Source organism: Nesoenas mayeri, assembly GCF_963082525.1.
Source record: "Nesoenas mayeri genome assembly, chromosome: 24".
Classification (NCBI taxonomy): Eukaryota; Metazoa; Chordata; class Aves; order Columbiformes; family Columbidae; genus Nesoenas; species Nesoenas mayeri.
The window spans coordinates 4228148-4244294 of NC_137546.1; the positions used below are offsets into that span (position 1 = coordinate 4228148).

The 16147-nt window shown below is 43.9% G+C and overlaps 1 protein-coding gene across 1 annotated transcript; it reads left to right on the forward strand.

Annotated features, from left to right (window-relative positions):
• The first annotated feature begins 819 nt into the window (after nucleotides 1-819).
• PLOD1 (procollagen-lysine,2-oxoglutarate 5-dioxygenase 1) lies at nucleotides 820-16120 on the forward strand. Its single transcript, XM_080358668.1, has 19 exons — nucleotides 820-964; nucleotides 4678-4769; nucleotides 4911-5047; nucleotides 5605-5768; nucleotides 6102-6214; nucleotides 7550-7613; nucleotides 8281-8378; nucleotides 8705-8806; nucleotides 8908-9039; nucleotides 9319-9440; nucleotides 10113-10217; nucleotides 10657-10782; nucleotides 11605-11746; nucleotides 12083-12196; nucleotides 12465-12530; nucleotides 12882-12986; nucleotides 13376-13522; nucleotides 13837-13962; nucleotides 14231-16120. Exons 1-19 carry the CDS (start codon nucleotides 883-885, stop codon nucleotides 14384-14386), a joined length of 2193 nt encoding a protein of 730 aa, XP_080214794.1. The 5' UTR covers nucleotides 820-882; the 3' UTR covers nucleotides 14387-16120.
• Nucleotides 16121-16147: the final 27 nt, after the last annotated feature.

Genomic DNA, 16147 nt, shown 5'->3' on the forward strand with positions numbered 1-16147 from the left:
AATAGGGACCAGTCTGAGTAACAGCACTATAAACAATGGTGCGTTCATGATTTCTAGTGTGCAAAACCCCTTTCATTTTAGAATGGAGAGCTTTAACTTCATTAAAATGAGAAACTTGTAGTTTTTAAAACTCTAGATTGAGTCACAGATCTCAGTCGGAGGTTTGAAGGTGAGGGGCTGAACACCTTTGCTTTGGCTCTGGTTTACGGTGTTGGGGCTGCTAAAGATTTATCATGGCCTGCAAAGTACTGCAGAAATCTAAAGTGAAACTCCATTTTCTTTTTTGTTTTCTTTCTTTAGTGAAACTGGCGCCTTTGCAGAAGGAAGTTTCCTGAAATCGCCACCTTAGGGAGAACTAGTATTTCCTTGGATCATTGCCTGCAGTGCATCGTTTCAGCATGAAGACTGTTCTGTTTGCCTGGTAATGATGAGGGAATTCCTGCTTTGGGGAGAGTGAGTAGAAACAAAAACTGCTTTGGACACTCTCAAGAATATTCCCAGTGCACAGGGATGGTACTTCTGTGCGAGGATGCTATGGTGAAGCACGGAGAATACTGATTAGCTACAGTGGGGGGCCGAGAGCGAGCCCCCTGCTCCCGCACAGCCTCACGTTTGCTCAGTACACTTTTCTTCCTCCTGCAAAGCGCAGATGTTCCCTCGCTCCCCTCCAGCCTCGGCCCCAGCGGTTCCTGCTCCCCCTCCCCGAGCGGCCCCAGCTGCTTCCCCGCCTCCTGCGGGGGCCGGGGCGGCCTGGGAGGAGGAGCCGCCGCCTCCCGCTTCCTCCGCCCGTCCCCGCCGGGCGGGTCTGGTGCGTGGCACAGGCTCCGGCAGCTCCGGAGCTTTCTAGAGCCGCCGGTCGGTGTCGGCTCCCGGGCCGCCTCCATGGTGCCTCCGGCGGTGCTGCTGCCCTGGGCGGTCCTGGCGCTGCTCGGGCCGGGGGGCGGCGGCGCCTCCGCGCAGGAAGGTAAGGGGGGAGTCTGCGGGGGGAGCTGGTGGCCGGGCTGGAGGTGCCACCGCTGTCCTGGGCATGGCCCGAGCGAGACTGTGGAGTTTGAGCCCTTGGTCTGAGCCTGAGCTGAGTTCTCAGGGGTGCGAAGCTGGCGGGGGTGTCTGCACATGCTTCTCGAGTGCCTCAGCTACCAGACTAGTGCTCACGGCTCTGAGTTTGAGGTGAGCCCTGGACACCCATTTCATCCCACTAAAGTAGTCCCAGCTCCTTGGAGTGCGTCCCACCCAGGTCAGCCCTTCCTGCTTTTTAACTTGCTCAGTTCAAGAGTTTGGTAACAGAAAGCATTTGATCCCAGACTGGCCACAATGTGCCCTGAGATCCGGGATGCTCCGAAAATAACGTAAATCTATCCCCAGCATAAACAGTTAGTAGATGCTGTGAAGAGTAATTGGTAAACAGTAGAGGATCAGGGCAGCTACAGAATGTCAGCCAGGCCGACAAAGAGGTTCACACACTGTCACTCTGCCAAGAAGTTTGAATAATTATCTCTGGCTTCATTAGAGAAGTGGCAATTAAGTGGAGATTTCATCTTGTTACCTACAATATTTCTCTTCACAATGTGTGTTTCTGGTATAATTTCCTTTACTACGTATTACTTAACAATAATGCAGTTAATGTGTATCCATGGGAGCGTTGGCAGTACTTGAGCTACAATGGCATAACTAAAAGAAAACAATTCAGCATTTAGAATAACTAGCAGACAAATAGAAGTTAATCTCTCTGTGCTATCCTGTTTTCCTTACACATCCCAAATCTTCCAGGTTTTTAGTAAGGTTTTAGAGTGCACTAGAGATATAAAATTGGGTGGTGGGAAAAGACAATTAAGCATGTTGATTAGGAAGAGGGATTTGGAATTAACTGCTTCTTGAACCCATTGGTTCTGCCATGCTCAGAGAAAAAATGCCTTACCTTTTCTGTGCCTCAGCTTCCTCAGAGTAATATGAGACTAATGATACCTGTCTTCTCTCTTGTACATTCTTTTAGATCTCTGCAAAAGTTCTAAGCATAGTTATTTGTAGTTAATAGAATCTTTAAAAAAACTTTCATAAATGTAAATTTAATAGAGATTATATCCACTATTAAATTGTGCACTGATTTTTTGGGGTTTTTTTTCTGTTTGATCTCTGTATTAATGGTATTTTCTTGGACACTATCTTAGCAGGAAGGGGCACAGTAAGATTGCCCAAAGCACAGCCTGGGGATAAATTAATTCCTTGTCCTGAAATGCAGCTGTATTTGTACTATTTCTAATTGTCAGCATGGCCCAAGGAGTCCCTGGGCCCAGTAGGCCCAGCCTGACAGAACAGGCTGCTGTTTCTACATATGAAAAGTAACTGTGACACAGAAAATAGGGAAGCATAAATCTGCTTTTGGAGATTTTAAAATGCCTCTGTGTGTGACTGAGATTAAGAGAGTTACTGCTCTGTCTCCCAAAATACCAATCAGCTGCACCAGTGTTCAGCAAAATCTTTGAGAAAGAGCAAAAAGGGTTAAAGGAGAAAGAGCGGGGGCAGTGTAGCTCAGCACAAGCTCATAGTACTGGACAGAAAGAATGTCTCTTGGGATGGAAAACTCTTGCTACTGCAGAGATTTTTCAGAACAGAAACTGAACTTCATGTCTCTCAGAGTCCTACCCCACTAGATGAATAATAAGAAGGGAATCTGTAATGTGGAATTCTGCTGGGGAGGACGGTGTCTCCTGCTTTTCCGTGCATCAGTGAGTTCACAAGCTGCACAGTGAAACCTTTTCTGTCTTAGAAGTGGGACACCGCTTCCCGTTTGTCCATGCGAGCCTTTAGCTCTCGCATCTGGTCCAGCAAACTTCTGACAGTCGGATCATAAACAGCTGGTTGCTTTCTTTGGGTAGCGACATAAAAATGAATTAGCGATTCATTTAACATGAGATGTCTGAGAATTCAGGCTGAAATAATTACATAGCAGTCAGGCTCTTTTCTTTCTTCTCTTATCGTTATCATATGCTTTCTCCTCTCCTTTCAGGTACTAGAATTTGATGTTTGTCTTCACATTCCTCTCTGGCAGGCCCACATTTGCCCCACTCTGCATTGGCAGCATGATCTTCGCGTTCTCAGAAACCACGAGCTCCGAGCCCTTTAACAAAGCTGCCATGGTTTGTGGCGAGAAACTATAATGGCTTTAACGTGTTCCCTGGGGAGAGAGATATTTTACTCATTTGTTTGCACCCTCTGACTGGACAGGACACAAGGAACTGGAATGTGCTGTAGGAGCTGGATTAGGAATGCACTTCATCTAAAAATCTGCTTTTAAAAACCACACAAATGCAGGATTAATATTCTTTTATTTGTTACTCCCTTTGTGTCAATGCCTAAGAAAATACAATTAGAGCTGACCCCCTGCCTTTGTCAGGTCTGTCTAGGACTCAAGCTCTTAGATCCTTCCTCCCAAAGATCAAACAATATCAGTTTTGTTACACTAGGAAGATGCATCTGGTACATCCATTGAAAAAAATCATTATTCCAAAGTAGCTCGCTCAAGCCAAGAAATTGTGCTTTCAGTTTTTCCTGGTATTTTCTGATGTTAAAATCGAATGGCCAGGATTCACATTTAAGCACTGCTGCCAGAGCCTATATGAATTCCTACTTAAGCTGGAATGTTAAGATGAAGTAGAGCATTTAATCATCACAATGAAGAAACCAGAGCTTCCACATAAAAATCATATTCCAGTGGGACTATAGAGAAACTTCTGAAAGGGAACTTCTGAATTTAGCTTTGTCATTTTTAAGGGACTGGAAATGAAAAGTAAATTTAGGAGGAGAATGTAAATGAAAGTTATGGCAGAATTAAATTCATATTGTATGTGTATGAAAAAATCTGAAAAACGCCTCAGGAATGCAGAAGATAATTGGACCAGCCATGGAGAGGGAATAATAATATTCAGTGTAACTTTGGTGTTCCCTACACCCAGTCAATGCTGAGTGACAAAAAAGCAGCTCTGTGGGGGACAGGAAGCCAATTGCACTAAATAGATGAATTCCAAATGGGCATTTTTGTAGTAGTTCAATTATTTATCTCAAGTTTAATTTTCTCCATACCCTATGTGAGAGAAGAGAATTGTAGCTTTCAATAGCAGGGCAAAAAAAACACTCAATGCATTATATTTTCTTTTTCTAGCTCATAACTCAGGCAATGAAATTGTGTCTTCTTGCAATCTCCCATTTTATACCCCACACCAAGTTCTAATCTCCACTGCAAAGGAACAGTCTTGCTTGTGCTGCAGTTAGTGTTGAGTTCTTCAATCAGACTGAAATTTGAGGGCACCTTTGCCCTGTTCTGTCCCCTGTGATAGTTCCTCCAGTAAAACACCAGCTATGTCCACACGTTATTTGGTCTGATGTTATATAGAATGGACGTAACCTGTGTCCGTGAACAGCAGAGACTGCAAAAGTCAGGGCTCCTTGGTTCTGTTGTTGGATTCATGTTTGACTTTAAGAATATAGTGGGAAAGTCACTTTGCTGCTTCTTGGCTGGATTTTGACTTCTCTTTGTCAAATCTGTCAAGTACTTTTAGGGCCGTTGTTCCCTACCTTGGCTCCATATCTGATAGTAAAGCTCCTCAGTTAAATATGGAACAGCTGGTAGTGGACACCGTGCAAGTTGAATGTGTCTCTTGTGCTTTCTCCTGTATGCAGAAAACCTGCTGGTTCTTACTGTTGCCACCAAGCAGACCGAGGGATTCCAGCGCTTTAGAAGATCAGCCCAATTCTTCAACTACAAAATCCAGGTGATGGCTCAGTGGTGGTTGGTCAAAGGGATTTGTACTGGGAGTTATCAAGACCAGTAAGGTTGTGTGTTGTGGTCCTTTCCTGTGAGTCTTGCTGGGAAGGTGACCTGTTCAATAGACCCTGCGCCTGTCATTCTTTAGGTGCTGGGGCTGGATGAGGAATGGCAGGGTGGAGATGACAAGAAGCCAGCAGGAGGTGGGCAGAAGGTCCGTCTCTTGAAATCAGCTTTGAAGCAGTATGCTGATAAGGAAGACTTGATCATCCTTTTCATAGACAGGTAATGGGTTGGAAAGTATTTGCCATGAACTGAATCGTAAGGCTGTTTGGACAGGTTCTTACTAAGAAGAAATGAACTGTGAAGTAGATTGCTTTTGGAAGGTGTGTCCAGACCTCGTCCATTTTTTTCCCCCTGAATTCTCTGCAGTTGCCAGAGAGTGGCTCAGAGCTGCATCCGTGGCAGCTGGGAAGGTCTGACCAGAACAGGCTGATTCTAGCTCTTGCATAAAGTTGATAGTGTTATACCTGTTCCTGCCAGGGTGGAATTTGGCTGCCTCCATCTGCAGAGAATGAGCAGACAATTTAAATGGATCCTAGGCAGGCCTTTCTTACCAGAATTATTTGTTTTGTAAGGTGAGGCAGGCTGCAACACAATCCTGAGAGCGAGACTTAGTCTGCTGGAGAAATGTGGAAAGGGAAATGGACAGTAATACTGTGAAGCAGAACTAAAAGAAAGAGATTCCTAAAGAAGTTGCTGTTCCTAGAAACTTTTTGTGCTGATCTCATTTTGTGACCCCATACTTTTTCTGTCCCTTTCTTGTCTGTCTTTTGCTCTAGCTATGATGTACTCTTTGCATCGGGCCCCACAGAACTGCTGAAGAAGTTCAAACAAGCCAAGAGCAAGGTGGTCTTCTCAGCAGAGAACTACATCTATCCTGACAGAAAGTTGGAAGCCAAGTACCCTCAGGTGCGAGATGGAAAGCGCTTCCTGGGTTCTGGAGGTAAGATGCAGAATCTTTTTTTAGCTGAGAACCTCTCTCAGCTTTTTCCTTCTATTAGAGGGCCTTTGGGAGAAGTAGCAAGTGACTAGCTGTGGAAAAAGCATCCCTATAGATAGAGCTTTTCTGATGCTAAAGGTTACGTATTTGATCCTGGTGTCATTCTGAGTCAGAAAGTGTGGTCTATACATGTTTTTGCTGAAAGCTGGTATAACCCTGCAGCACTGCAGAGTGGAGCGAGACTTTGTGTGAAAGAAGTGAGAGCATGTGTCTAGAGGAGAACATTCCTTTTTTAGTTGTCTGGGCTGCAACACATATTCATACTTATTCCCACAGGCTTCATAGGTTACGCTCCAAACCTAAAGAAACTTATGGAGGAGTGGAAAGGGAAGGACGATGACAGTGACCAACTCTTCTATACCAATGTCTTCTTAGATCCAGAAAAAAGGGTAGGTGTAGCTGGATTTTGAGACTAGGAGTTGTCTGAGAAGCATTGCTGTTAATCCTCTGTGTAGTGTCCCTGCTGACAGTAAAAGAAATTAGTTGCATACATATTGCCCCTTAGTTATTACTCTGTCATGCTTACATGCAAAAGGCCAGTAGTATGTCTAGTTACCCATTTCTCTTCTGAAAATTTGCATTCTTGCTGCTACACCTTGGTTCTATTATTAGCAGTTTTTATCTTTAAAGTCAAGGTATCTTAAAACAAGTCTTACTGGAAACTCATGCTGGTATCTGTGTGTGCTGATGTTTAAAGCTCTTGAGTGTGGCAGAACTCACCAGCCTCAACCCAGGGGATGTGAAACCCAAACCTGAAGTGTGACTGATTCTGCTTCTGTTGCCCCTGCCCAGTTCTGCGTTATGCGGTGCAGCCTGTCCCTGAGGGACAGCACAATGCATGGGAACGAAGAAGGCAAACTGTGACAGCAACGTCAAGAGGGAGCATTAGAAATAAGAAACTGCTTTCAGACTAATTAGAGAAGGAGTTGCACTTTTTTACCAGCAGGGCTGGCAAAAAATTCAGAACAGCTGCACTTTTTTACTTCCCCAAATCTGAATGTGGCCTGTGATGTTTTAACATGACCAGTTCCTTTAATGTTCTCATCTGCAGTTCTGGCCCTGTGCCACACAAAGGCTGAGTAATTCCACTGACTTGGCATTCAGAGAGCGGATGTTAGCACCCTGCTGTCCCTTCCAGTAATCCGTCTCAATAGGTGCCTGGGGGGACACTGACTCTGTTAAATCAGCTGGATTTTAATCTGACAAAAATCTAGTCAGAATGTGACTTGCAGCAAGGAATAAAACCAAAGATTGTACAAGCTGGCCTTGCACCCTGACTGTGTTCTGGTTTGACACCGATACCTGGGGCAACATTTGGGGTAACGCTTGCCCTGTGGATAGATGGCAAGAAGCCATCTTCACAGCAGGTTTTTTGCTATCTTGGCGTTCCTGCATATTATATGTGGGTTTTATATGACTGTGCTGCAAGTGTACTTCATTAATATGATGCATATTATTATTGGCGCACCCACGAGAGCTTTAAACTGTTTATTTGCATGGTTTTGCATAGTATAATATGCTTAAATTGTTTTAGAAAATGGTGAATTGTCCCAGATTCAAGTGAAAATGAGGATTAGCTGGGAGTATTATAGGCTTCAGAGCCTGGAGAGTATGGAAATGAGTACAGGAATGTCATATATCTTCACTCAACGTCGGGTCTCTCACATGTAAAGAAAGGATGCCCATGTGTTTTAATTAGGGTTATTTATCTAATTCTTTTAAAGGAAAGTATCAACATCAGTCTAGACCAGAGAAGCCGGATCTTCCAAAACCTAAATGGAGCATTAGGTGAGATAAAAGAAGGAAGCTCATTTCTCCTTGGAATACAACTGCATGCCGACACCAGAAATAAAGTTGTGTTGTGGCTGAAGGGATTAAATTTCGGAAATTCCTGTCCCTGCAGAATAAGCCTCAGTAAAAAGCCTCTGCCAGAGTTCTGGGATTTATTTGCAATTCCACTGCAACAAATTAGTTTCTCATTGTAATTCCCTATTCACTTGGGGAAATGCAGGTCAGGTTTTCCATCTTACATCTCCTTGCCCCTTTGATCTCCAAGCATGTCAGATTGCATTAGCCTTGGGGATTGAGGCTGGGAGGGACTTCAGTGCAAGTAGTAACACACAGCCCTGCCTGGGGCTCTCCTGTCTGTCCGCTCCATAGCAGTGTGTGGAATGCACAGGATGCGAGATGCAGCCAGACACTGTCTGTGCTGCTCACTGACCCTACCACCTGCTCATTGGTTTTGCTAGTCCTGGCAAAAGTGATTCCTTTACTCTCCTGACACTACTGCCTAATGTTTTCACTTTAGAGTCTTGCACGACTCCATCTTTATTCCATTCGGGTAAAAAATTATTATGGAAGTGTAGTTTTTGGCTCTCGTGCTCATTATAACAATGGAGCTTGGATTATCAATAAAAGCCTTCCTCTGATAACACGATGGCAATGTCATTTGCAGATGAGGTAGTTATGAAGTTTGAAAACTCACGAGTGAGAGCAAGAAACTTGTTATATGACACCCTGCCCGTGGTGATTCATGGAAATGGACCCACCAAGGTAAGTGGGTGTCCTGCGGGAAAGATTTGGTATGTATTTGTTGCAGTGATCCTTTAGGCTTGAGTGTATTAGTTTACTGTCTTCCCATATACTGACTTTCCTATCTGCATCTGAGAAACAATAAGTGGTCCAGGTCCATAGCTGCAAGATGGGCCTGGTTCAAAGATCAGCATGTAATTATACCCTCAGGCTGTCATGCTTTTGAGATTCTTTAGTCCAAGAAGAAGTTAAATGAAGCTCTGATGAAACGTGATCTTACACTGGGGGTGGATGCAGAGAAACTCCCCTGCTCTGTAATGCCTAACATGGCAAATTCACTTCTGCAGCTGCAGCTGAACTACCTGGGGAACTACATTCCTCAAATATGGACATTTGAGACGGGCTGCACTGTGTGTGATGAAGGTCTGCGCAGCCTCACAGGCTTTAAGGTAATGCTGATGTTTATTCAAAGCTCTCAAGATGGGTCTTACAATGGGATCTTAAGTGTCTGATGTGTTACCTGAACCATCACTTCTCTCACTGAATGTAGGATGAAGCATTGCCAATTATTCTGATTGGCATTTTCATCGAGCAGCCCACTCCATTCCTCTCCCAGTTTTTCTTACGGCTTCGTAACCTTCATTACCCAAAGCAACGAATCCAGCTCTTCATTCACAACCACGTAAGTAATGTTGGCCTATGAAGGTCTTAGCAAATGTGGGGAAAATGTATATGTCCTTCTGTCCTGTGGGCACCTTTGCAGCCTTTGACTAGGCTTCCAGACTCTGTAATCCCAGGTCTCATCTGCAATGGCACCTATAAAATAGCTCTGTCCAGAGGTAAAGATGTGGAAATTGGAAGAGTGGTTGCTCGTCTGGTTTGGCATTTTCAAGAACAGGAGGCTGAGCAGCCTGGAATGAACCCATCTCATCTATTTTTCCTTATTTTTCCTTTGGCATAGGAGGAACATCACTCGATGCAGGTGGACTCTTTTATTGAAGAGCATGGGAAGGAATATCTAGCCGTCAAAGTGATTGGACCAGATGATGAGGTGGAGAATGCTGTGGCACGTAACTTGGGCATGTAAGCAAAGAGGCCATACTTGATGGCTAGTGGAGTCAGCCTGTGTCCAGACTAAGGCAGTCCAGTTTTTCTGAGTATTGTCACTGTCAAGTGGATGCTTCTCTTCTTTCAGTAACCCTTTTCTTTCAACTTTCATAGCTTTAACTCTCCTTGCCCATTATATGTTGGGGAAAAAATCAGGCCAAATGCCAGCTCCCTTTCTCCAATTTCAGAAACCAAGTTCTCCTCGGTTCTTTGCTCTGTTAGACGATAGCCCTGTACCTCCCACCCTCATCAAGCAATCTATGTGCCCAGTCACAGATCACAAAGAATATGCCCCTATATCCATGAAGAGAAGTGTAGTAAAACTAAAAGCTAGTGGCAGAGTATCTTCCTGTCTGTGACTGGGAGGTGTTTGAGCTCAGGTCTGTATTTGGGCTGACAGTAAATGGGAACCTCTTCAGTTTGTGCTGGGGAAACAGTTTGCTAAATATTGATTTTTGGCTGTGTCTCAGTGTGTGCTATTGGATCCTGACTCTGATGTGCTTGTCCTATGCTAGCCTTCTGAGTTTTTAGGTTAAAGTGAACTTCTCTGAGCACCCGTAAGACCTTTAGTCTACAAGGTTTTCTGTCCCATGTCTTGCTGTGTTCTAAGAGGATTTTGATGTGACTTTTCTTTTTCTCTGGCTATAGGGATTTGTGCAGAAAGGATCCTGACTGTGACTATTACTTTAGCCTGGATGCTGAGGTAGTTCTGAAGAACACAGAGACTCTAAGGATCCTGATAGAACAGAACAAGTGAGTTCTTTGTTCTGAGCAATCCTTACTGGTCACCTTTCACAGAAGGTATACAATGAATTCTTTAATCACTGACATGTGTAAGGCAGTAGGAGAAATGTATCAGAGATGGAATGTTAGAGAGACACCTCTTCTTTGGTCTTTTTATACTGTAGTTGTAATCCCTGGGTTTTAGGCAGTAGATGTAAATCATCCCTAGTTTTGTCTTTGTATAGTCACTAGAACAAATCAGATTCTAAGGGACCTGTTGCAGGGTGCAGTTAGATAGGAGATTGTGACTATACTTGCCCTTTCTTATGTGGAATTTCATTCCAACAGAGTTGACAGAAGCAGCAACTCTGTGAGGGAGAATCCAGCTCTTACAGTTCTGTGGTTTGTAAATATTTTCCTTCCTGTGGTAACATCCTGTCCTGCGATTCCTTTTTGTTTGTGCTCACAGGATGGTGATTGCCCCACTGGTGAGCCGGCATGAGAAGCTGTGGTCAAATTTCTGGGGAGCGCTGAGCCCTGATGGATACTACGCCCGTTCAGAAGATTATGTGGATATTGTTCAAAGGCGGAGGGTGTGAGTTTGCAAAAATGTTTCTTGCTGATATAATCTCTCAAATATAAAGCGTGCTGCAGCACATTATCATCAAACCAGCTAATGTCAAAGAACCACAGTCTTTGTGTATAGAAAAGGAAAAGAAGTCTGTACTACCATTTGGAAGCAGCTTTATGTTCTCCCCTCAGCAGAGACCATAACCTACTTTGGGCAGATCATCTTATGATCGGAGTAAGGGTTTAAGAGTCCTGACTCTGCTGAAATAATTTTACTAATGTCATGTTTTCCCACTTGTGGCTTGTAGTTAGTGTCATCCTGAAAATCCTGTGAAGTGCTGTTTAATCTTTATCAGATAGTCCTCATAAAATACCAGGTGATCCTTGAATGGAAAATTCAAAAAATATAATTGTTGGTTCATTTGTATTCTTGAGGGGCCGCCTTTTTTGTTAGGCCATTATATATGTGATAAATACTGGAAATCAGCTTAGACACTTTTGGCTTATTCTGTTTTCTTAAATCACTGGAAAAAAAATATGTTGATCTCTCTGGGAAGAGATTCAAGCCATTAATTCTACCCCTAGTGAAACAAACCCCACAGTAGCAATTGATTGTTTTCACAGCATACTAGTATTTGAGCAGCTTAAAAGCTCTGGGCAATATAAGTGATTTTTCCTGGAAAATAGAAATGACAATTCCTATTGGTATGATTTCTCCTTACTGTTCTGAGCTGGCTTATTTAGGCAAGCCTGGCTGATATTGCAGTGCTGCCTGCCATCCCATCAACTCCAGCAGTTCCTTTCTTAGTGGTATTTCAAATCTTACTCTTGTACCCCTGTGTTTCAGCGGGCTTTGGAATGTTCCCTACATCAGCAGCGTTTACATGATTAAAGCCAAGGCTCTGCGATCGGAGCTTGACCAGACAGATCTGTTCCACAGTGGCAAGCTGGATGCTGACATGGCTTTCTGCCACAACGTTCGGAATCAGGTCAGTCGAGGAGAGGCTGGCAGGGGAGAGCTGCGTGCCAGGGTGGAGGGGGCAAGATCAAGTATTTTCAAGGCATTCAGCTTTGCTGGGGCATGGGACAGGATGAGCTGGCATTGCTCAGTGCTGCGCAGGCTTGGAACGGTGTGGGATTTCTATCTTGCTGTGAAACCACACAGAGCCGGGGACCACTAAATGCAGATAACATTTTTGTTCTTGGGCCTATTCATGGCTGTTCTAAATGGGATTGACAGGGTAAGAAGGAAAAACCTAATCTCAGTGGTTTACAGAAATGTGGGGCCTGGAAACAAAGCTTGATTGTTTCCCTCTGTTCTGCAGGGAGTCTTTATGTACCTGACAAATCGGCATCAGTTTGGACACATATTGTCCTTGGAGAATTATCAGACAACTCACCTCCACAATGACCTCTGGCAGATATTCAGCAATCCTGAGGTGAGATAACCTGCAGTCTTAACAATGTGGCGTGTGAAGATTTGGTGAGTAGCTTCACCAATAAAGAGGGTCCAGGCTTTGTAATAACGATGTCTCTCAGGTGGGATGAGTAGCATAGTCACAGAATTTAAAGAGAAGGTGTTTATGCGATTTATAATATCTGGATCTTCAAAGCCCATGAAATACTCCCGCACAAGTGCCTGGCCTTTCATTCCCTCTTTTAGCAGGCCCCACAGAAATAATTGGTTTTCTTATCCTTTAACTGCAGGACTGGAGAGAAAAGTACATCCATGAAAACTACACAGCAGCGCTGAAAGGGAAATTGGTAGAAGTGGTAAGAAAACATTGCTCTTATCCATCAGAATGGGAGATTGGTGTCAGGACAATGCTGATATCATCACTATTGTCATTCTTGGGAATAAGCGGTTCAGCATGACCTCGTAGTCTTTCAAATCCAGAGGAAATGTGACCTTGAAAGTATATCTAGAGCTAAATCATTTTTGTAGAAGTGTATTTCCGGCTCTCTTAAGTGGAAGTGAGGCGTGTAAATCAGAAGACAAATTTCTATCCTCAATGTTTTAGTTACTTTCCACTTTGACTCAATCTACAGTCAGTTTAGTCTTGTTCCTTTTGACTCAAGCACCTGCCCTTGTTTCTGCTGTTCTCACCCATCTACTTTCTGCAGCCCTGCCCAGACGTTTACTGGTTCCCCATATTCACTGACACTGCCTGTGATGAGCTGGTGGAAGAAATGGAACATTATGGCCAGTGGTCCACAGGTGACAACACGGTAAGAAAAAGCAGGAGCTTTTTGATTTCTGGGTCACATCATTATCTGTGTGTATTTGGTAGTAGCAATGACTCCTGTAAGAAGGCATTAGGCCTCACAGTTAAACCAGGAAACCAGAGGAAATACTCTGATTTTGTTCTTGATAAACTCTGTGATTTTGCCTGTGTTCTTAAAAGTGAATTAATCTTTCTGAGTCCTCTTTAGTGTCCTCTGAAGCTACAGTGTTCAGCCCTTCTGATGGTGATATTGTTTACCTTAGGGTTTAATTATTGTTTGAAATGAGTTTTCCATCCTGGAAATTCTGATAAATAAATATCATATTTATTTGTAGTTACCAGAAGCACATGCTTTTCAGTCCTGTAATGAGTGTTTTCATGGTTCTATTTCAGGACAGCAGAATACAGGGAGGATATGAGAACGTCCCAACTATTGACATACACATGAACCAAATTGGTTTTGAAAGAGAATGGTATAAGTTTCTCCTGGACTATATTGCACCCATTACTGAGAAGCTGTATCCAGGATACTATACCAAGGTATGTATAGTTGAGCATCAAAGCTTGTGATCATCTCAGCACCTCCTCTTAGTTCCAAATTTATGAAAAGTCTGCTGGACTCCTCTAGCAATATGCACAGTATTTCCCAGTATGGAGGCACTGATCCTGGAGTATGACATAAGTATATGCAGCAGGAAATATGCCATTTCACAATGACATTTTCCTGCCTTATTTTTGCCTTTCTCTCTTAGCAGTGAGATGCACTTTAAATATTACACTGGGCTCTGCAGCTCGATAGCCATGGACTAGTATAGCCCTGTAACAGAAGTGCACTTTGCTCTTCTCTCCTGCAGGCTCAGTTTGAGCTGGCCTTTGTAGTTCGCTACAAACCTGACGAGCAGCCGTCTTTAATGCCCCATCACGATGCTTCCACCTTTACCATTAACATTGCTTTGAACCGAGTTGGAATAGACTATGAGGTAAGTGTGTGCCAGTGTGTCAAGAGTGCAGTACGGCCCCTTGAGCAGCCCAGGCAGCTGAAAACCCTTTCCTAATCCATATCTGCCTACTTCACACCGCAGGTTGCAAATAAAGACTGGGGTATGGTAGAAATGTTTTTGAATGCAACAGAACATAGGAGATTGCCCAAGCACCTTCTCACACTCCTGAGGGGCTGCCAGGAGAAGGCAGAGCCTCTTCCCTGAAGCGCTTTTACCAAGCTGGTGTGTCTCATTTTGTTTCCACCAGGGAGGAGGCTGCCGGTTCCTGCGCTACAATTGCTCCATTCGAGCTCCGCGGAAGGGGTGGACCCTTATGCATCCAGGACGCCTGACCCACTATCACGAAGGTCTTCCAACCACCAAAGGAACCCGTTATATCGCAGTGTCTTTCCTTGACCCTTAGAGCCATGTTTCACAGGAAGGACCTTTCCCTGGCCCTGCTCACTGCTGACTTTGAGTGGAAACAGGGAATGCTACTGAGAGTTTCTAAGGCATTGATCAAAGCTATTTGGATATTGATTTTTAACAATATTTTAAGACTCCACTACTGGAAGATCTCTCTCTCTGATACTGCAGGTAATATCTAGGAATATTGCTGTAGAATTTGGAAGGAGATTCTGTGCCTTCGTTTTTGATTCTGCTCCTCATCCGCTGTGTCTTGGAAATGCGATTTACTTGAACCTTCACTGATTGATTGGCTTTACAAAAATGCTTTCTTGGACTGGAAATGCAGCTTTTTGGAGGCAAGTCACAAGCTCCCTCTCCAAGTAGCTGAAAGCCCATTTTCATCCACAGCATGTATATGGGACTGGACAGTAATTCTTGGATACAATTCCAAATGTAAACCAATCGGGGAGCTGACTCCAGGAGTCATAGCAGTTAAATGTTATACCAGATGAAACTCAGTAATAAGAGCCTGAAGATCATCTGATTCTTTACCTCTTTGCAGTCCTTGGAAGCATATCACAAAGGTCAGACAGCAGCAGTGGCAATATAAGTGCTTCTGGTTAGCTAAAGGAAAGTCCGCTGATGATATTTTACCTCTGGGGTTAGAGTGAAGAGATAAAAGCCTCCCTGTTTTCAGTTACTGTAGCTAAAAGGAGTGTGCATACCCAGACAAACACAGACCATGTCGGTGTAAAATCAGATAAAATCTAAGAAAGGGAAGGCTGAGAACAACTGGATCTGTCAGGAGGGCTTCACTGCTCAGTCCTCTCAGCTCTGTCCCCTGTTCAGATTGTCAACAGCTCTGATCAGTCTGGATAATAACCCAGAGGCCCCAGTGGCCTCATTCCAGTCCTCAGTGATAGTTTTGATAATTTTCTTTGCATCCAACTTGAGTAGGCCATCAGAGAGCTGTTCTCTAGTACTTAGAGGAGATCTGTATTCAGTGTTTCTTATTTGAGATTCCAAACCAAAATGCAAATTCCCTACTTCTGCAGTGGGGTCCAGGCTGATAGAAAAGGGTGTTTGGAAAGTGCTGAGAGATCATGGTGAGCTGGTAGGTATAAAAATCTGCCTAGACTAGGCCCATGGTTAGAGAGGGAATGGGGAGAAGCCTTTTCTGCCGTTGCCTGGAGGATATTTGCTCTGCTTCTCAGTGTTACGCTCTGGGCTTCTCAGACTAATAGGTTTCACAGGCAGTAAATTAATATCATGATTGTCCTTAGGAAAAAAAGAAATCATCTTAGTTCTCTGTGTTTTCAGTTTTACTGTCTAATTGCCAGGTTCATCTCAGACAGGTTGCATTAATGCAGGCAGAACAGCTTTAGACCTGTAAACTCTAGCAGGGAACTTTATACGATTTGATGGACCTGAAGAAGGCGACATTGACCCTTTTCTGCTGCTTTCCACGTGCTTTTTAGGTCTGTTTCAAGGCTACACACTCACACGTGCACAAGGGAGAAAAATCTAGGCAGGGACAATCAATCTGAAAAATAAAACAATAATAAATCTTGTTAAGTGAAGTCAGAACTGTTATCAAATGGAAGGCTGTGACAGGCCAATCGTTGACATGTCAAAAATGTGTATGTATTTATTCAGCAAGTTTTTTTTTCACTTATTTTGTTGTGTGTTTCCTTGCTGGGTGGGGTGATGGGGGTTAATTATGGGCCTGTCGCACAGGGTGCGCGGTTTGGGCCGGGGGAACCCGCGTCCCCCCCGC